Genomic DNA, 21,575 nt, shown 5'->3' with positions numbered 1-21,575 from the left:
CTTCTGCAAGAGAGCTGTTGAGTCTGGGACCTAGGATCACTGCCTGCACTTTACTGATTCATTGATATTGAAGACATTTTAAGACTCTACAGAAACACTGTATATACAGACGGAAGAGTTTGAAAATAATCTGGTCTCAGCTGTAAAGTAGAAAGCTGTCACTTTCTGAACCATCTATACATTGATGGTATTTCTGTGCTCTTCTTCCTTTCTGCTTATCAGTTGATATATTTATTGGCAGCCATCATCTGTGTATCAGCAATAAAACTACAATCAGCTTGTCTGTTCACACCGAAAAACATGTTTCAACAGAAATCTAGTGTTCACTATCTTGTGTTGAAGGAAAAAAAATTTAAACAAACTCTGGCAAAACATTTCTTTACTCGATGAACATCTTCACGGCATACGTAACATACCGAAAGTGAATCTTATCACAAAACACAAAGAATGAGGACGACAATAAAATGACCATTTGACTTTTGTACATAATGTGCTATACAGTATGTATGAGCCCTCTTGATATAAATTACATCCTTACACATGAGCGCTGAAAACATTCAATACGATAACAATCGTCATTTTATGAGGACAAACCGATTTGAAACAGAAAGCAGCTCTTGTTATGTTGACATCACTTCCTAATTTGACATCACTCTTTGAAAACCTCTCCTATTGAGAGCAATGACAGAGCTCAGAAAGCATCTATTAGTCTCTGCTAAAGTGTATAAAGCCCCATAGCGGACAAGCTCCAAGGGGGGAGTGTTAAAAAAAAAAAAAAAAAATCTTACACCCTTCAGAAAACCAAGAATAGAACTCAAACAGTGTAAAACAGCTTATATTAGCATGATCCCAGAAATAATATATGTCCACTGCGTTTGAAATGGGAGGATTCTGTTAAAATTCTTCAAAAATATCCCTTTACTCTCCATTTTGTAACTTAAACGGTCCAGATGCCTGAAAATTCAAACTAATGTTTAAAAAAAAATTACATTAACATCTGGAAAATAGTAAGTCACTTTTGACAATCATTGGCCGCTTTTTGAAGGTGTAGAGGATGAAATTTAGGTTCTAGCAGCTTAGTGGGATCCGGCCTGAAACCGTTCCACTGACATCTGTATCTTTAAGTAGATGAACGTCTGATAAAGATTTCTCACATTTACTTCTGGTGAGCAGAAAAAGGGCCAACTTTTTACCCACAGAATTAAAAAACAACAATAAGAAGCAACAAATAATAAAAATGGCTAAACTGAGGAGTTATGGACCTCCAGAGAAGAATCAGCCTCGTCTAGATTGTCACATTATAGATACCTAATTAAACAACCATGTGTGACTCAGTGATTTACACCAAACAATGCAATAAAAAAACAACTTCCAGATATTTTAGCTTCAAATATAGAGAAAAATCTATAAAAAAAGAAACTTTTCTTGTAGAAAGCGTTTCCATGTGTAGGCAGCAATGACATTATCACACCTGCTACAGTGACTGATCTGGCTTTTGACTTCACGTCCATCTTCAGTGCCAGAAATAGTCAAACATAAAGGAAGCGGAGAACTGAGGTGATAGTTCAAATACATTCACTGGAGATGTAAACCGACTGTACTCAGCTTGAAATGTAATATGTTAGTGCTGATTAGATGTTAGTAAACACTGAACAATTAAATTACATCGATGTATGTGACTAATGCATCAAACCAAACTTTGAGTCAGGTTCAATAAATGCAGTTAGCCTTACTAGTGTCATACATATGTATATTATATATAAATATACACACAATGCCTATAAAAGTATTCACCCCTGTTGGCTGTTTCACCCTTTTGTTGCTTTTATACATGAAATCATGGTCAATATAATTTGGCTTTTTGGACAAGAATTGTCAAAAAATAACTTTAATATCAAGTGAAACTATTTTTAGAAAATAATGTCAATTAATTAAAAATATATAAGGTAAAGTAAATGATTGCATACCAATTAACCCCTCCTCAGGTCAGTACTTGGTAGATGCACCTTTGGCTGCAATCACAGCACTGAGTCTGTGTGGATGTGTCTCAATCAGGCTGGCACAACTGGCCAGTACGATTTTTCTCCATTCTTCCTTGCACAAGTCAGGTTGCTCAGGGATCGGGCGTGAACAGCTCTTTTCAAGTCCAGCCACAAATTCTCGATTGGGTTGAGATCTGGGCTTTGACTTGGCCACGCCAGAACATTCACCTTGTGGTCTTTGAACCGTTTCTGTGTAGCCTCTGCTGTATGCTTGGGGTCATTGTCTTGCTGGAAAATAAATCTTCTCCCAAGTCGTAGTTCTCTTGCAGACTGAGTCACATTATCCTCCAGGATTTGGCGATATCTTTCTGCATTCATGTTCCCCTCGTACCTTACAAGCTCTCCAGGGCCTGCTGTTGAGAAGTCTACTCTGATGGCCAAAAAGGTCCATTTTGGTCTCATCAGACCAAAGAACCTTCTTCCAATTGACCTTGGAGTCTCCCACATGCTTCTTGCCCGGTCACTCAGTTTGTGAGGACGGCCAGCTCTAGGTAGATTCAAAATGCCCTTCTCCTTCCATTTCTTAATGCTGGATTTAACTGAACTCTGTGGGACGTCCAGGAGCGTTTTGTCTTCATGTTGTGATTGTTGCAGGAACACTGATGAGCCTGGACCTCCCAGACAAAGGTGCTTTTATACTGCAAACACCTGGCACACAGCAGCTGCACTCAGGTGTTCTCCATTTCACTGATTGTGACACAGCTGGACCTCTGTTGAATTAGGTCAGTCACTTTAAAGGTGGGGGGGGGGGGGGTATTAATGCCAAAACTTATTTGACACTATACAGTTTTAATTGACAGTTTGTATAAATCTGTTTTCACTTTGACATGAAAGAAGCTTTTTTTGCAAATTCTTGTCAAAAAAAGCCAAATTATATTGACCATGATTTCATGTGTAAAAGCAACAAAAGGACAAAACATCCGGGGGGGGGGGGGGATACTTGTGATAGCCATGGTGGTACACCATGGCTGAGTTTCAAACCTCACCTGAAATCTGTCTGACCGCAGCACTGAAGTAATGAACATAAAAACATTATCAGGATTGACATATTTCCGATGACACTCAGCCATTGGGTACATATGCGGAGTGTGTTTCAGTCAGTATATTATTTTCAAAGAGAGGCTGAGATGAACCCTCACAAACATTCTTCATTGTGACCATAGGTGGAGCTGCATCACATCTTAGCCCATTATCACATGGTGAAGGGTGTAACCTCTTACCGTCACGAGAACAAAAACTTTTTCAATATGAGAAAACGAACTAACAATAGAAATATTCAGCTGTTCTAGCCGAGAACGCAAAAATACTTTAAACCACGGGTTAATTCCAGGAATCAAACCCACGCTCAGATTACTCTCCCAGAACCCACCTACTGGGAATAGACTGGAGCTGGAGGTCGGTGGATGGTGATGGTTGGTTAATGTGTTAAAGGGGCTGGTTGCTGTGTGTCATTCCAAGTCCTGACTGAAACCTCAGCCGCCATTACCCAGTCCAGCCTTAGGAGAACTGGCATTCCTCTGAGTACAGCTTGTCCTCAGGGGTGTACTTGTTTACTTCTCCGTAAGCGCAATGGTCATCTCCAGCGACATCCTGGTCATTTTCAGGGGCAAACTGGTCATCCCCAGCGACGTACTGGTCATTTCCAGGGGCATACTGGTCATTTCCAGAGGCATACTGGTCGTCCACGGGGGCAAACTGGTCATCTTCGGCAGTGTATTGGTCTCCGTCTCCGCTGGTGACCTGGATGTTCTCTCCGTGCGATTCTTCTTCTGCTGGTAGTGTTTCTGTAGTGCTCTGGCCTGACTTCTTTATTCTTAGAAAAGAAAACATTCAAGACATTGTTATTTTATTGGTAAGAAATGAAACATTTTAAATGAAGCCTGGGGCCAAAACCTCACATAATAGTCACCAGCAGGATGCTCCAGTGTGAAGCAGATTCCTAAACTACACTGTCCATCAGCTTCATTTGTCAGACAAAATCAAGTGAATGTGAAGCAGTAAAGCAATTCTGTGTAATTTACTGGAATTTCTTCTCTTTAAAAGGGAAAAATTAAGCATCATACGTACTGGTTCTTATGTTTTGAACCACTGATATGAGACTGGTACTGCTCCACCGAGTTTAGTTCAATCTTGCAGACGGCACATGGGTAGCCCTTTAGCGTGGAACCTGTAGACAGAAGAGAAAAGTAAATCTTCATAAACTCCCTCAGCTAAATATCACCACATAATATAGAAGAATTGAGATTATTACATAATTCATTATTTATCTTCACAGGAGAGATGACTTCTGTAAGTGGAGCGATTAAAATGGCAGTTCTCCAAATGCAGCGTGATGAATTCCTGACTCTGCGCTCTGACCTGGTGCCGTGGAGGGGCCGTACGTCTCCATCAGTTTGAGCTTGGTCATCTGCTTTCGATGCTTCTTGCCCACGTAGTGCTGCTGGGCCATGAGTGGGTTGTTGAAGGAGGCCTGGCAGATGGAGCAAAAGCGGTCTGGGTTGTTGTCGTTGTTGTTGTCATTGTTGTTGTTGTTGCCGCCGCCGCCCGTCGCCGCCACAGCAATCACATCATCTGCAGGTTTCTTCTTGGGCTGAGCCGTTGGTGCAGTTTGGAAGGCGACTGCTGAAGAGGCGATAAAACAAAAACAATTCTAAAAAAGGTTATTAAAGTTAAATTGTGTCGTACTTCACAAACATCAACTTAGATACAAAAATTGAACAACACGTTAATGATAAACTCATGCTGAAATAGGATACTTTGTTTGCCGACTTAAAAAAAAAAAGGATCAATCTGGAGCCCACAAATAAATAAAGTTTTTAAGTTGCCTATTCTCTATTTTCAGTGTAAAAGCAAGTTTCAAAACAGATAAAGATAATGGAGGGTAAAGGGGTTCTGAATACAATCCCACATACCTGGGGGGTGGGGACCGACCGCCTTCAGCCTCAGGTTCTTAGCGTGAGTTTTGCCGTTGTAGTGAGACTCGGCCACCACAGGAGCTGAGAATGTCATGTTACATATATGACACACCTTATAGCGATCTCCATTGTTACAGTCCTCCTGAAAAAGTCACAGGAAGGAACATTGATCATTTATGGCCACAAAAAGTCAAAATTGTCAGTTTACATTGGATAAAGTTTATCTGTACTGAAAAAACTTTAACATGAAAACCAAAGGAAAGCCAGTTCAGCAAAGTCACAAAGCACAGACTCATCAAATTGATGATTTACCATGTGTGCCAATATGTTTTCATTCACCGAGTTTTTTGCTGATTGGATTTGGCTTGAAAACGTCCTTACTCACACTTTCAGATGTCGTCTTTAACTTTTTATTCAATGGCTCCTCCCCGTTTGTGCTGGAAAGATAACGTCGCACTCTGTTGGCATGTTTCTTGCTCTGAAAGGAGAAGCACAAACGTTTATCACAAAGTGGACGACACAAATCAGCACCACAATCCACAGCATGAGTCACATTTTCAAGAACTAGATTTTTGTGGCTGATGAGTAGGTTTTTGTTTTGTGTCCTGAACAAGAAAACTAATTTTACTCATGGCTGCACAGTTTAGTTTATAGAACATGTCCTAGACAAACTTTTCTACATGTCCATGCTAAGCTAACGCATAATAGAAATGTTTTATTGTTTTCATGTGAAAACCATTGTGAATTTATTTTTTTCTGCACCGTTTATTGAGTAAAGCTTAAGACTCTTTAGCACTTTTAATATCACAAATAATTCAAATGCAAACCAGTTTCATCAAATGAAAAACAACAAAGGAAAATAAAAAGTTTTGCCATTTATACAGAAATCATTTGGCATTCAAATCCCTTGTCTGTCACTTCTTTCCTGCTCTATGTTACAATATTATCAATCATTAGCTGGATAAGTAGTAAAAACGTATAAAACGATAAAGTTCATAAGTAGTCAAACATTTACAATGACATTTAAGACAAATGTAGAGAGAGCAGCCGCAGACTATGGGCTCACTGACCTGATAATGAGTCAACTTCTGAGACTGCGAATTGAGGACAGCGCTGCAGACTTTACACTGGGAGTCAGAAAACAGGTCCCCGTGCTCGATGATCATCTTATTCACTGCAGGTGGAGGAAGAGGAGATTTCAAATCAGGTTACATCTTCTGGGAAAACACTCCATGGCAACAGTTTAAACAAGAATGTCTGCATCGACTCAGACATTTGACAATTATGACATGTGCAGAGATATAATACAGATATGATGAAGACAATCATCAAGATGGGAGATTACATTTCCATCACTCAGTACTTTGTAGGACATATGACGTCTTTAGCTTGCCTAGTTGGTTTGTATCAGTACTGTCATGTACAGGCAACATCCACCATGGTTTTAACAGATGTGGTGGAGATTTATTCAAAGATGGCAGCTTGCCTTGGATCTCTTACGTAATTTTGAATAATACAAGAAATACAAAGGGCATGGACAAAAATATTGGGGCTTTTCCCCGAAGAACATATAACTGAGGAAATCACTGCAATGGTCCTTCTACAGCTTTTAATTCTACACTTACAAACTCCTCTGGTTTGATGGGTTCCTAATCCTGACTGGGTTTCAGCTGTTAGCTGCGATTCATAGCAGGTAAGAACGAATGTGTTGGGTCATTTCCCTGTTCGAGGATGCCTCCTCAAACAGTTCTAGAATATACTGTCACTTTTTATTGTTTGCGTGATTGTCGTGCTTTGACTTTGTAGAGAAATTGCTAATGAGTAGGTGATTATGTGAATGTTCTTGCCATGACGGAGAACAGCACGTGTGACACCAGGGAATTTCTTTGTTCATCCAATATGGTTAAATAAGAATAATTATTGTCATTGGTCTTTAGGGACAGACTAATGGCCACAGGCAGCCAGCAGCTGTAGTTTGTCCGAGGACGGATATCTAACCCAGCAAGTTTTTGACTTGCAGCTTCGTCCGAGGAGGTTTTATTAGCAGCTGAGGGACAGGAACATCCAGCTGACTGGAGATGATGATGAATGACCCTCTGCTTTCTTAGACCATGTTTACCGAGATGCACAGAATGATACCAAACAGCAAACAGGCACTTTTCTCCATCTAAAAAGGGCTAAATGATAAGCTTGAGGACAACTGCAATAACAAGTGAAGACAATAGTGTACTGGATATACTACAGCCTACTTAGTTTTCACCACGTCTAAGAAGCACCAATTTTGTCCAGGCCATTGTAGATGATCTTTGTAGGATTCAAAAGAGTTCAGCTCTTTCCACAGCCATTTGTTTTGATTCGATGGAAGTAGTGGAGCATTATGTGTGAGTGTGTGAGGGGATGCAGCCTTAAATCAGGGAAGGAAAACATCATGGAGAGTTGACATCTGATCTGTCTATAGCCACAGACCCTTTATGAACTTCTGAGATCGCATGATGTTTTGTTGTGCACTTCGTGTGGCATCACTGTCCCCATCACATTTGATGAAGTAGTAACATACATGTGAACTAGAAACGGAGGATGTACTGTAAAGCGATGTAAAAAACAAACACTAGCTACACGAGATGAATCGGGATTCTAGTGGGACCTCCATCTGAACTAAAGAGTGGCATGTCTGCTGCAGCAAACCCAAACACGCCTCCCCCAGTCTCCACTGGTCCACGGTCACTGTGATCGAACACAGTCACTGGGACACTGGATGAGATGCAGACGTGCTCTCCTCGACCTTGGAGCAGCAGCGGCTACGGTTAGCTTCGCATAGATTAACAAACCCGCTGCGCGCGCTCACGCCGCGCTGCCGGCTACAGCTAGCTCGCTGGAAATTAGCAACAACACTGGCATTTTTTACGCCAGACGCGTCCCGACTCGGACCGGGTCGCCGACACCACGTGGCGCAACATGGAGAAAGAGGTGAAAAACAGGCCATACCCTCCGCCAGACCCGCAGGGAAGTGAGGAGCGTCCCCTGTCTGCATCGCGACGGCCATAACATCTACACGCAAGCCAGCGGCGGACCACTGAGCATGTGCAGCCGTTCCGAGGACTTCCTGTGTGCGACACGCCCACAGGTTAGAACCCAAGAATGCGGAAGTCCTTTTGCCAAACTGTGATAAACTACTCACCAGTATGTGAAGTACATACATACACATGTACCACAGATTAATCCAAAAAATATCAGATAGAATAATGAAACACAGGGTTCCTACGGTCATGAAAAACCAGGAAAAGTCATGGAAATTTCAAATGTGTTTTTCCAGGCCTGGAAAAGTCATGGAAATAATAAAATCCCAAAAGTTTTGGAAAAGTCATGGAAATTTGTTATATTCATATTTTCATGTCGTTCATTTACGCTGAGTTTTGAATAATTCATATGCTTTTAAAGAAATACACAAATACATAATATAAGCAGGCATATTTGGGTGTGTGTCATACTGTATGCCTTGGAAATCTCATTGTTAGTTGTTACTTTTTCGCGTATACACCTTTTTCGGGCTGAAATGAAATTTGGCTTAAAGTTATTGAAAAGTCATCGAAAAGTCATGGAAATCCATTGGTGAAAATGTGTATGAACCCTGAAAACAGTGGCAGGGAATATTTTACTTATCTACTTTCATTTTTCATAATTTAAGTAAACTAGTGCAGCTGTTGCCCTGAGCCTGCCAATTATTACCTTTGAATGATGTTAATGTTTAACTTAGGACAGTTTAATATCTGCAAATATTGTACCCTCCTTGTCAGCTGGTGTTGACATGCATATTGTGTTCACCTCTGTCAATATAAAAGCACACCTCTGGGTTTATTGCTCATATATATTTCCCAGGATTCCTTCAGCTGACTTCCTCCTTCTCTCTTTTCTGAACAGGTGAAATGGCTTTGAACGGTAAAATCGCGGTAGTAACTGGAGCAGCACTGGGAATAGGGAAAGCGATAACGGAGATACTTTTACAAAACGGTGCTAAGGTAAGATCTGTGTCTGCATTTCGTCCAGCCAGCCTAAACACTGTGTATTTCAGCCGATCCATGCAAACAGTCGGAAAATGCAGCCATGAAAAACATGTTCCCTGACAGAGCTCCGACTGCACAGGTAGTCCTCCTGGATGTCAACGACAATGCAGGGACGAGTTTAAAGGAATCCCTCGACAAACAGCACGGACGAGAGAGAACCCTGTTCCTGAACTGTGACGTTGAGTCAGAGGAGCAGCTCAAAGGTAACACACACAGACAGTAATGATTTATCAGTTAACTAAATGAGATTGAGACGTTGGACACCTAAGGACAGCAGAGAAAACAAAGAAAGGACACATCAATAATAACATTAATGATCAACTTATGTAGCACCTTTCAAAACACAGTTACAAGGTGCTCTACATGTTAAAAATTTAAAAATGAAGGCAAACAAGAGGAAACTGTTAAAAAGCAAACAATAAGAAACTATTAATGGGAATTTGAAGATCAACCAGCAGTAGTGCACCGATACAGAAGACACGTTTTACAGATGAGAAAAGAGAAAAAACAAGATCTAGTAAAACATTATAAGATGATTTAAATAAATGACTGACTTCCTCGTTGAGATAGTGAGGTTTAACCATCAACTTTACTTTTCTGCTGTCAAGTTGCATTCCAGAAAACTGTGCAAACCTTTGGAGGAGTGGACATCCTGTGCAACAACGCTGGCATCTTGGATGAGGGCGCATGGGAAAAAACTGTTTCCATAAACCTCGTAAGAATTTACAATCTGATGTCATCCTTCAGATTATTATTTAGAAAATCTTGCAAAACTCCTAATTTCTGCTGTGTGATACTATCACTTGTTGTAGGTGGGTGTTATCAAGGTAACCTACCTGGCTTTGGAGCTCATGAACAAGTTGAATGGAGGTCGCGGAGGAGTCATCGTCAACATTGCATCCATGGCAGGTATGGCCCAAAGTGCATTGTGTTAGGTTCTTATTTGTATTTCTATGCTCTCAAGTCTAGAGACAGAAAAGTAAAGAAACTGCAATTACCATGCTGTGGTTGTATGCCTCCGCCATCCAGTGCAGTTTCAGTCTACATACTAAGTGGTTCTCTTCAGACTCATATGAGGTCACAGTGACTTTTGACCTTTGCTCAACAAAATCAGTAATCTATAAGTCTAAGGAAACATTTAGGCCAAATTTAATTTGATTCTCTCTTGATTTCACTCTCACTAGGCAAATAAAGTTGTTGAACTCTGACCACCTTCAGTCTCATAAGTTTCTCCTTGAGCTGCAGTGAATGTTTATATGAGTAATACATGTAATGTGTAGATCGCAGTGACCTTTGATGTTCAACCGCTAAAGCATAATCAGTTCATCTTTGACTCCGAGTGAATCAGTGCCTAAGTTGAAGAAATGTCCTCAACATGTTCCGGAGATGTTGGATTCAAGGTCCCAACATTTGTGTTTCGTTAGGTCACTGTGACCTTGACCTTTGACCTTCAGGCACCAAAATCTAATCAGTTCTTCTTTGAGTCCAAGTGAATATTTGTGCTAAATATAAAATGATTCCTATTTTCGGAGATATCATGCTGACAAGGCAACAAAATTGGCTTTTTGAGGCCACCTTGACCATTGATCATGCATAATGAACAAAGCTGTTTGGTGCTTGTTCACCACTGCTAAACAATATTTCAGTGATTAAAAGGAAAATTGGGGAGCAGGAAATGATTTTGTTCAGCACTAGTATTGTCAGGTTTTTGAAAGTTTCTGGGAAAGTATCCTCCCTGCTGATGACTGATATAACCGATAACTTACAGGTCTTGGTCCGTTCGCGTGCTGTCCTGTCTACACGGCCACCAAGCACGGAGTGGTAGGCTTCACTCAAGCCATGGCGGTAAAGAAGGACTTCTTCTGATAACGAAAAATACAATATCTTTACTTTCATTTAACTTTGTTGCTTGTATTTTACCCTGTGCCCCTGAGCAGCTGATAACGAACTGTGTGTATGTATGTGTGTTGTTACCAGGCTGCTTCTACTGCCTCTGGCTATGGCATACGTTTCAACGCCCTTTGCCCAGGCTTGGTCCAAACCGATCTCTTCACTCACATGATAGACAGATTAGGACAATTCTCCCATCTGGCTGATATAATTGCAAAACCTGCAGAAAAAGGGGCCTTAAAGTAAGTGTTTTTAACAAAGATTTTGAATGCTATGGGCAGAACTTGTAACAGTCAGTAATTATCTCTCTAAATTGTAGTTTTTATTGTTCCTGGCAGAATCCGCCTCCCTTGATTCAAATTAAGCCGTTTGGATTCGCTGTACCTTTTGTTTCAGTGTGTCTGAGGTAGCCGAGTGTTTTCTGGAGCTGGTGACAGATGCGACGAAGAATGGAGAGGCCCTCATGGTGACACCCAGTTTCAAGAAATACAGGACATTCCCCCCGTTAAACCAGTAGGTCATGGCAACGTCAAACATCATACCTGTGTGACAGACTCATTGACACCTTTTAAATCACTTCTTAAAACACCTCTCCATATCTTATGTCTTTTATCAATCCTAGTTCCCTATGTATTACCATTACACCTGTCTGTTTTATTTTGTCTGAAGAATTTTATTATTTTTGTTATTATCTGATCTTATCTTGGACCTGAATATTTTGAATCCTGCTCTTTGTAATTGTGTTATTAAAATGTCTCATAAATGTATTCATATATTACCTGATATTAAATAATATTTAATATTTTTCTGTCAGCCAGATTTATTGAATGCCCAAAGACACACAATTGAATGGTTTACGATTAAGGTAGAATAATCCCACAGTTCGGTGCCCAGTGTGAGGCAGAGTCCAGTTGGCAATAAATCATAATTGTGCAATATTACTTTCCATTTTGGCCAAAGCCAGAAATAGGTGGAACCTTGAACGTTTCATTCAAGCTAAAAGTTTTATCTCAAGTCCACCATTCTGCCACCAGACATTCAGAGTAAACATTCAGCCGTTCTTACAAACAATTCAATGTCGTGGAATTGAAATTCAGAAATTAATCATTTATTAATAGGTCATTATTAATAACTAGCTCTCTAATTCCTCATAGTGTTTGAAATTGACTAGAGTTTCAAATTTTAAACAAATATGTTTACATTTGAAAATCACATATTCCATGGTCAACTAGTCAATCTGTAAAAAGACATAGCATGCCAACGGCCCTATGTAACATAGAGCTTGTACCTGGATGTTATTGCCAAGCATATCAGCCTAAGTTGGAGGAGAGGGCCTGAGAAAGAGCCACAGCTTGCTACTAGCCCTGTGAATTTATAGATCCCCTCATTTTACTGCCCTGCACATCATTTAGCATATTTTTTAAATTAAGGTGAACTGATTTACCAACCAGTTTGTTTGGTTAGGCTAGTGTACGACCAAAACTGCACTACAAGCTGTGATGCACAGACAACATCCAAAGGTCCATTGTTGAGATGGTCTTTTCTATTAAATGTCCACAGGCAAACCAACCTTCCCCCATAATCGAAAGCGGCTCTAGAATAGGAGCGCAAAAAGCTCATCTCCTACATGAGGTTCAAAGGGCCAATAAGAAAGCCCTGCAAATTTAACAGAAAGACAGAATGTTTAACTTGGTGTGGAACACCAGCTCTACAGCTGTTCACAAGTTCATTCAGAATCTACCTATCTGTGTCACAGATAACTACACAGAGCTCCGTCACGCACTACTAGAGGAATTCTTTTCTACTATTGTTTTCGCTTCGAAGGCTATAGTAGGTGCAACTGAGCCTGTCAACACAAACCCTATGGTGTCAGAGACATTCAGCAGCCCAACGGGGGGTGACAAAAGGCAGTGTAGCGACAGATAGACAATACCACAGTAGAAGCTTGAGGAAGCCATACTCTGAAATTCTGGACCATATTACCAGTCACTAGACTGCTCAGAGGATGACTGCAGCATCTCTGAGTACAGTTGAGATCATGGTTATAAACCAGCAGACAGTAAGAGCCCCTCTGAATTTCCATTTTGACTCTGGCTTCCCAGAGCGTTACAGCCCTGAACCACGACACGATCGTTTATCCAGAGCTTGCTCTTCACGGCCAGAACCAGCACAGTTAACCCTGATTTACTGACAGTAGGCATTAAATTTCTTGCAGTTACTAGGCAAACTGTTTTGTAAGCAACAGCAGCAAACTCCAAAAACCTAAATTCTGTTTAGACTTAGTTACCACTGTCAACATTTATGGACCAACGTTTGGACTAACTACTTTCTGTTAATAATATAGTAATAATAATATAGTCCATGAAAAGTCTGTCAGATCAGACTAAGTACTACATTGAGTAGGAGCCAATGAGTGAACACAGAACTCTTGGATAGTCCAAAATTGTCTTTTCATTGTAGGTGCCACTCTCTTTCCATCTTACCAATTATGTCCAACTTCCCTTTTCCCACTAACCCAGTGAGAAACAAGGAGCACAGGTTATTCACTGGGTTAGTGAGAAAAAGGGAAGTTAGACATGACGTGTACTGTCATTGTAATCTGAATCATTTACCTAAGTTGATTATCTTACTTAACCAAAGTAGATATAGACAAACACCCAGATGATATAAACCAAATGAACTGAAAAAAATGACTTTTCCAGCTTTGGACTTCTAAGGAGATGTATTTTTGATGAATTGACAAACATGTTTTCCAGGTTGTCATTTATCCTCTGCTCACAGTTGCTATCAGCACAGAGGGAAAAGCCCACAGTTTAAACTTGAACAATATATTACATTAATCAACAATATATTTACTTCCCCATTGGTTGAATTCTTTATTACAATGGCTTCATGTCTTTATTGTGCACATTTGAGAACCAAGTAGTTTGTCCCTGTCAAGGGCTACTGCACGTATGTAGGGAAATTTATGTATGAATTTCCTCCTTTCCCATCTTCGTCTGTTGGGAGGACCAACAGAACCTGGCCATTCTTTGTCTCATCTGTCACCAGCTCGAGCAAAGCCTCAGCAACCTCAGACACACTGAAACAAAAAGGTGCAGGGACATCAGTGAATATCCATGTTTCGTGTTGTCATACATGAACATGATAATCTACTTGGAGTATCTAAATGATGAATACATTTTTGGGAGATTTTTCTTAGCTATTAGAATAAACATTTAAGTTTTAGATTTAAAACGTCACATTTGTATCTAACATTTAGATTTAGATTCAATATTAAAATTCAAATTTTATGTAAAAATTTAAATTTGGTTTCAACATTTGGGTTTGTCATTTGACATTAGGGTTTTTTTCATTTAACATTTACATTTAATATTAAAGTTTACATTTAGCATTTCTATACTTTTAGAATCAAATGATTCTCAAGGTTTCAATTTAGATTCCACAGTTAGATTTACATTCAACATTTAGATTCAGATTCAACAGTTAGATTTACATTCAACATTTAGATTCAGATTCAACAGTTAGATTTACATTCAACATTTAGATTCAGATTCAACAGTTAGATTTAGATCTAACATTTAGATTCAGCTTCAACATTAAGGTTTGACATTTGATATTTAGCTTCAACATTTAATATGTATATTTAGCATTGACTTTAATATTGATTTATTTTTTAAAGTGAATAAGACGGAGTTCACACATATTGTAAATCTGGTTTAAAAAAATGTGACTTTAAAAAGTACACCCCACTTTTAAAAAACATTTTGGAGCTTCAAAGGCATAGTCTAAGTATCAACTTGCGCAAAAGTATAAAAGCAAAAACTCACTCTAGAACCCCAAAATGTTCAACTAATTGTTGGGTTTCAAGGCAGAGTTCGGAGAATCTTCCCAGTTTTTTGGGGATGTTGGAGAAGAGGTCGGTTTGGACGAAAGCTGGGCAAAGAACGTTGAACCGTATGCCATAGCCTGATAAGGTAGAGGCAGCCTAGACAAAGAACCACACAATTAGACTTCAGCTGTTCATGTAAGTGCAATATGAGCACCAGAGAAAACAGATTAATACATTATTTTTGTTGTTCACACATTCATACAAAGTTCTTAAAGCTGCATTTATTGATTCTTTATGGTCTGTTGGGGACAGAAGACCAAACCAGGGTTAGGGTTAAACCATTGAGTTTCAACTTCAGCAGTCTCACAGTGACCATATTCTCTCCCTTTAGTGTAATGTTTGTTACACTTTTAGTGCTGCTTTTGTTCTACACTAACTTCTGTGAGAAGCATCTTCTCATTTGTTGATAATGTTTCACTTTCATCTTCAGCTAGTCACTACTTTAATTAGTAATTGTGAATTAACAAAAATTGACATATTTATCAAGTGCATGAAACTGTGCCAGTTCTGAATAGTTTTCTTCCTCTTCTATGACTCTTCTTATAATTGTATTTGTTTTGAAGCAAACATTACATGAACTTACAAAACTCTATTTGAAATAAATGAATAATTATAATAAACAGAAAGTCTTTCTTACCGCCATGGCTCGAGTGAAGCCGACCACTCCGTGCTTGACAGCTGTATAGACCGGACAGCTCGGAAGGGGGCCAATTCCTGTAGGGTATGAATCTTATCAGTTCATATTAAGGTTCAAAATGTACAGTTGATAAATCATGAGTTATGAGGCTGCACCGAATTACTGTCCATATTTTTTCTTTTGTCTATGAAAAATGAATTGACTGATGATTTGGGATGCTTTTTAAGATCATAAGATATGTTATAGTTTCTTATCTTATTCCTGAAAAGCTTAGATACTGTTTTAGAGCATTGTTATTGTTTTTAATTCTGACATGAAATGTTTACAAACAGGGCCCTTACCTGCCATAGATGCTGTGTTGACGATTACCCCTCCCCGACCTCCTGTCAACTTGTTCATGTGCTCCAGAGCCAGGTAACTCCCTTTGATGATGCCCATCTGCAACACAGAGCACAGGTTTCATTTTGGTGTCCACTGTAACAGCGGAAATCTTCTATTCTGTCCAGATGTTGTGAAACTAAACAGATGAAGCACACGTTAGGTTGGCACGTTTGGTGCAGTACAGATGTAGACAGAGACTTTGGAAAAACATTGTAGGTTGTGGTGTAATTTCCCCTGTGGGAGTGGTGCATTCCAGTACACCTAAGTAAACAAACCATAATAACAACCAGTGTGTATGTTGCTGTTTCTGCCTCTTACCAGGTTTATGGAGACCATTTTCTCCCACAAGCCCTCATTGAGGATACCGGCATTGTTGCACAGGATGTCTATCCCTCCGAAGGTTTCTGCAGCTTTCTTAAGGCCAGCTTGAGAGCAGGAAGAGAAACAGTGAAAAGTTATCTTTCAATTTCACAACCAAGTGGAGCTCCTCTTCTTATACAGCCTCTTTACATAGTAAGTGACATCGTTCACTGTAAAGCTGAAAACTAGTTTGTTGATATAAAAATCATTAATTATGATTAATTATATGAATTACATTCGAAAGGCCACTTTAAGTCGTCACTGTTCTAAAAAAAAAGAAAAATAATCAGTGGGTGTATTTGTAGTAAGAACATAATTATTATTAAATAGGTATAATCAGAGTACTTGGTGGCTGCAGCCCTTATTCACTAAAACAAAATTGCTCAACAGCTATTGTTCATGTAACTGTAAACCTCAAGCTAACATGCATTGTAGTTGTTCTCAAACAGGAATCAAACAACATCGTACAGACGCAGCACAACATTTCCCACGTTCGTGAGAAAAAACATCTGTTGACTGGAATTTTTGGTCCCAAACAAATAACAAATTGTGGGTGGGATGATTCAGCTCATGTGTTTCTAGGCATGGATTTCATTCAGTGAGTCCAGCTGCTTTCAGGACCACAAGTTCTGAAAAATCCTAAACCGTGTGTTTGTGTGTGTGCCTGAATGCGTGCGTGCATGCATGTGTGTGCATGTGTTACCTTTGATATCCTCCTCTGATTCCACGTCGCAGTTCATGAAGAAAACTTTGTCTTCTCCATACTGTTTGATGAGGGTTTTCATTAAACCCTTTGCTGCTGTTTCATTCACGTCCAGGAGAGCGACCTGCAGGTGAGAGTGAGTCAGTTTACAAGCTCGACTTATTTAAAGCTGCTGTTTTCTTATCCAGACACAACAAACAAATAAATGCAAGTTTCTGTTAAAATGTGTTTTGATTCATCTTCATGATCCTTCTGGAGGCTGTAGTTTATGGTGCTGTTGAATTGCACTGTGTTGTATTGACAGGTCATATTAAAGCAACTCCCACTGATATAAATGAAAAAGAATTTGAAATTCCCCTGTGTTCTAAATAAAGACATTAAAATGTTTGTGGTATCTGTTATCTGTTATTGGTTCAGTGTAGAGCCAGCCCCCCTTTCCATCATGAAGCCAGATGCCACAGGCATTAGTCAATAGCCTCGTAAATTGTCATGTATAGGCATGTTGTCCCAAGGAAGCATCTGGGACATGCACGAGACAGGTACTGGTCCCACAAACAGACCCAACAGGTTATTTGCTATCTGTTGGATGAAGCAAGTTGGGTTATTGACTTCTGTAAAGCCAGGAATCTTTCATGTGCAGTTTTAGCCACAGCTGGGGGACAGTCTTCTTCCATATCTTATCTTCCATATAGGCTAAATTGAATCGCTTCATTCTCAATAAGGAGGAAGTAACAGTTTGCAAAGGGAATGCAAATATCAGGATTGATGCAAGGAGAACATTTTAAGCCCCGTCTTTCCATCAAAGGTTTCCATGTCAGAGACAATTGTGTAACCATGCTCTTTACCCAACACTCTTTGTTGGCCACACAGTAACAGAGATATGTCCTCAAGCCACCCTAACGCATGCCCTCTTTCTGTGAGTTATCAGAAAAGTTCATCTGTTATGTATCTGAACTGTTGCCACAGCATGCCCTCTGCCTGAAACAACATTAAAAATGTACACACATGGTGGCTGAGGTTAGACATTTCTGTTTTTAGGATTTGGTCTCTATTATATTACAGATCATGCAGAAAACCGACAGTATGGATTAGAAACTCACTTTAGAAATTGACAAAAGTTTACCTTGGCACCATTTTGCAGGAGAATCTCCGTTATTGCTTTTCCTATTCCCATCACTGCCCCGGTCACCACCGCGTTTTTGCCATTTAGAGCCATTTCAGCTGTTGGGTACTGACTGAGAAGGACTTCAGCTGTTGGATCCCTGTAGGAAAGGGGTGAAATCAGACAAGCCAGTGGGACTTTAAACTCACTCTGAGTCCTCCCATCTGGAGGGGGCGTGTGTAACGTATCTGAACAAGCTGCTAGGGAGAGATCAAGAAAGGCCATCAAATCAATTGCTCAATATTCTGTGGTGCATCTTATGTGAGACAGCTTTGCATGACAGGTTGCTCTTCCGGAGAAAATTCATGAGAAATGATTTGCCTAAAATAATGTGAGAGCTCAGAGTTCACTGCACAGATGAAAAAGTTATGAAAACTCAAACTTTCAAGACAACTCACTGCAGAGTTTTCTGGGCGCTGCACCTTCACAGATCTTAATGAAATTTGGTGTGCTGATTTGGTCACATAAGAACAATAGAACAAGAGGCCACCTGAGAAAAAAATTAATATTTATATATATATATGTGTGTGTGTGTGTGTAACATATCTAATATGCAAAGTAACATATTAAGATATGCTGTACACTTCAGATTTATATTTATTATAAATTCTCTATATGTAATATAGAGGAGATATACTAGCTTATACAAAAACTATACCTATTTAATATAAAGAAGAATGTTATACCATGGTATATAATGTAATATATACGAAATACAATGGTATCTATTTACTAGTGATGCTGTATTATGACCCTATCTATAGATGAAGGTACACTGTATGGATCAGGCTGTATCTTTATATTTGTACAAGTTTTTCAAACCCCAGGAAGTCTGATGTCACACGATAGATCTGAAGGGTTACCAGATGAGAACTAGGAAAAGCATCAAACCTGTTTTGCCACACAAACTGACTTACCTGATTTCTGTTGTCCTCCAGTCCCTGCAGCACTCTATGTCAGTACATGTAAAGAATATGTGTCCCTGTTTGGTGGGAAGAGGCACCTTGCCTGAAGGGGACTGATAAAGCATAGCTGACAAGACTGGGCAAGCTGCTAAAAATCTGTGTGAGAAAAGAGGAGTGCAAGTTCGATCCCAACCACATAAAACCCGCACAGGTGTTGCAACAGAGGGAACAACGTATCTATTATGAGTTTGATGCTCAAAATGTTGTAGTTTTTGCTCGGCCTGTTGGAGTTCAAAGGTCAACACGCTCTGGGGCGGTTCTGAATTTGCAGAACTTTTGAAAGAGCCTGAACTGGTTTGTTTTAGGGGAGTTGTGCATGTGGTCTTCACCATATTCAACATACAAATACAAACTCTTCTTTTGTTTTTAACAAGAAAACTCATGCAGAGTGATCGCAGACTCTCAGGGGCTGACTGCTGGCCAAAGACCCCACTGATCAATTTAGTACCAGGCTTCCTTATCATATTGATTTCTGATTCTAATGAAAAATTGATTTGGAAGTTTTGATATGCTCTGCGTGTCCATTTTACAACTACGATCTTCCACTTCAAGACAGTGCAAGCTTTATGACAGAGAAAGTGTTGTGATGGCCTTCATCAGTGCACAGAGCGTTTTCCATATAAGCCAACCAGACGTTTGTGAGCTTAATGAATGAACAAAGGAATGGATTTTATCGTTTTAAGCCGTACTTAAAGATTCGTCTCCAACACACACATTTAAAAAGGCAATGTTGTCGAGACCGAGGCTTGCTGGTGTCTCCATATACTTGTAGGAATCAGTGTGGAGTAGAGAAGAGTATCTTGTTTTTCACTCATCATACATAGTATAGTATACACACAGTCAGCATTCTATGTAAACGAGAATCAGATGAGTTGATCATGAAGGATGGATTACGTCATCGATTGAGCAAGTGACACCCTGGTGAAGAGTTCACTCAGCTTGTCTTCTTGGAAGCTGTGCTAAACTCCTCGCACGATGACTTGGGAAACCTTGCAAAGTAAAGAACCACTGAGGAGCAGATCTATCTGGCCCAGAATGGCTAGAGATAGACTAGACCAGAGCCACTGGCAGTACGTGGTGAAACTGAAGAAAGATTTGCAGCGAGCCTCCCAGCTGGCACCAGAAGCCACTGGTGAGACTCACAAAAGAAACAAGAGAGCGTTTGACAAAAGAGTTGGTTTCCAGTCCCTAGAGTTGTTGACAGAGAACTGCTCATGTGACAGCTTGATGGAGAAAAGTAGGCACTGTGAAAAGGGACATAGCACTCCTCGTCTTCTCTAGATAAAAAATGGCCCGACAGTGTTTACAGACAGTAAGGGAAATCCAAAAAGTCATTCGGCTCTCTCTGATCTCACTCCCATCATCATTCGGCATGTTGCATTTGTTCCAGGACTGACCAATCACAACCAAGTTGATCAGAATCGTATTTATTCCCAAGGAGGCTATGAACATATAAGTGTTTAGTGAATAAAAAAACACATATAGTAGAAAATCAGGGAAGATAAAGCTAATTAAGGAGCAAGTAATGAGAAAGATGAAGTGCCAGAGCAATGTGGTGAATAGTGCTGTATAATAGATATGTATAAAAATAAATGTAAAAATGTTTAAAGATTTGTGCATCACAAAATGAGTGCGTATTATAATAGAGGTTTGACAGACGACGGGCAAAGTTTGAAGGTCCCGGTGGGTTCATGTGACTGTAATGCATATTGTTCATCAGGGGTCGGTGTTGACACGATCAGCTGCAGAGGGACAGAAACTGTTCTCATGGCGTGCGCTCCACGGGCCCACAGGCTTCTGGCAAATGGGCGGGTCTCAAACAGGTTGGGTCTGGCAGGTTGGGAGGTTTCGACGAAAAAATATGCAGAGAAAAAAGAACCCTGTCACCCCAATATCCATCTGTATTCTGTAAAAGGTCCAGTGGGTACGATTTCAGTGAAAGGGATCTATTGGCAGAAATTAAATATAAAGTAATCCTTGTGATGTTTCACTAATGTGTATTAATCATCTACATTGTACGAGTTTGTTTCCTTTACCCTAGAATACACTTGTTATATTTAAATATACCCAGACTGCACAAACCAAACATCTTTTGAGTTGTTATGATAACTGAAGGCTACCACAGGTTCTCCTTTGTGTTTGGAAGGAGAGAGTGAGGGGTGCTCAGCTGCAATAGGCAACTTCACCACTAGATGTCACTAAATTCTACACACTGAACATATAACTATCACCCTGACGATGCACATAGTTAGAAAATGATATCAGGGTTGGCTTGTTTGCTTAAAGCGTCCAATATCAGTTTCTCTTTATTATTTACTTAATTTTACAATACCAGCCACAAAATGCTTTATATCAAATAGTATTAATATTTTTGGATCCATGAAGTCCACACAAACACTGACAACTTTAAAAATACTATTGAAAAAATATCAATAAAATCAGAGAAGTAAAGATAAGCACACAAAAAAAGCCCCAACAAGATTAGGGTTGAATAGAAACTAAAAACTGGAGCAAAATTATCACAGGATTTAAATAATAACCATGACCATATCTGGAAAGTTACAAAA

The 21,575-nt window shown here is 39.7% G+C and overlaps 3 protein-coding genes across 4 annotated transcripts; 1 reads left to right on the top strand and 2 right to left on the bottom strand.

The window, feature by feature from the left end:
- Positions 1 to 362: 362 nt before the first annotated feature.
- On the bottom strand, positions 363 to 8,038 carry znf346 (zinc finger protein 346). Of its 2 annotated transcripts, none has more exons than XM_053441388.1 (7): positions 7,943 to 8,038; positions 6,028 to 6,131; positions 5,343 to 5,435; positions 4,955 to 5,099; positions 4,401 to 4,664; positions 4,110 to 4,209; positions 363 to 3,855 (listed from the first exon to the last, which is right to left on the bottom strand). In XM_053441388.1, exons 1-7 carry the CDS (start codon positions 7,998 to 8,000, stop codon positions 3,540 to 3,542), a joined length of 1,080 nt encoding a protein of 359 aa, XP_053297363.1. In that variant the 5' UTR covers positions 8,001 to 8,038; the 3' UTR covers positions 363 to 3,539. The 2 variants fall into 2 exon arrangements, with proteins under 2 accessions (XP_053297363.1, XP_053297365.1); XM_053441390.1 differs by having other exon boundaries at positions 4,401 to 4,661.
- An 839-nt stretch (positions 8,039 to 8,877) lies between these two features.
- LOC128456947 (15-hydroxyprostaglandin dehydrogenase [NAD(+)]) lies at positions 8,878 to 11,512 on the top strand. The gene is made up of 7 exons (XM_053441393.1): positions 8,878 to 8,973; positions 9,098 to 9,221; positions 9,627 to 9,733; positions 9,831 to 9,927; positions 10,787 to 10,863; positions 10,996 to 11,150; positions 11,305 to 11,512. Exons 1-7 carry the CDS (start codon positions 8,881 to 8,883, stop codon positions 11,423 to 11,425), a joined length of 774 nt encoding a protein of 257 aa, XP_053297368.1. The 5' UTR covers positions 8,878 to 8,880; the 3' UTR covers positions 11,426 to 11,512.
- A 2,247-nt stretch (positions 11,513 to 13,759) lies between these two features.
- Positions 13,760 to 18,173, bottom strand: LOC128456946 (15-hydroxyprostaglandin dehydrogenase [NAD(+)]). Its single transcript, XM_053441392.1, has 7 exons — positions 18,005 to 18,173; positions 16,882 to 17,005; positions 16,137 to 16,243; positions 15,779 to 15,875; positions 15,438 to 15,514; positions 14,739 to 14,896; positions 13,760 to 13,990 (listed from the first exon to the last, which is right to left on the bottom strand). Exons 1-7 carry the CDS (start codon positions 18,095 to 18,097, stop codon positions 13,852 to 13,854), a joined length of 795 nt encoding a protein of 264 aa, XP_053297367.1. The 5' UTR covers positions 18,098 to 18,173; the 3' UTR covers positions 13,760 to 13,851.
- Positions 18,174 to 21,575: the final 3,402 nt, after the last annotated feature.

This window comes from Pleuronectes platessa, chromosome 15, assembly GCF_947347685.1.
Source record: "Pleuronectes platessa chromosome 15, fPlePla1.1, whole genome shotgun sequence".
NCBI classification, from domain to species: domain Eukaryota; kingdom Metazoa; phylum Chordata; class Actinopteri; order Pleuronectiformes; family Pleuronectidae; genus Pleuronectes; species Pleuronectes platessa.
This window is presented reverse-complemented; position numbering and strand designations above follow the sequence as displayed.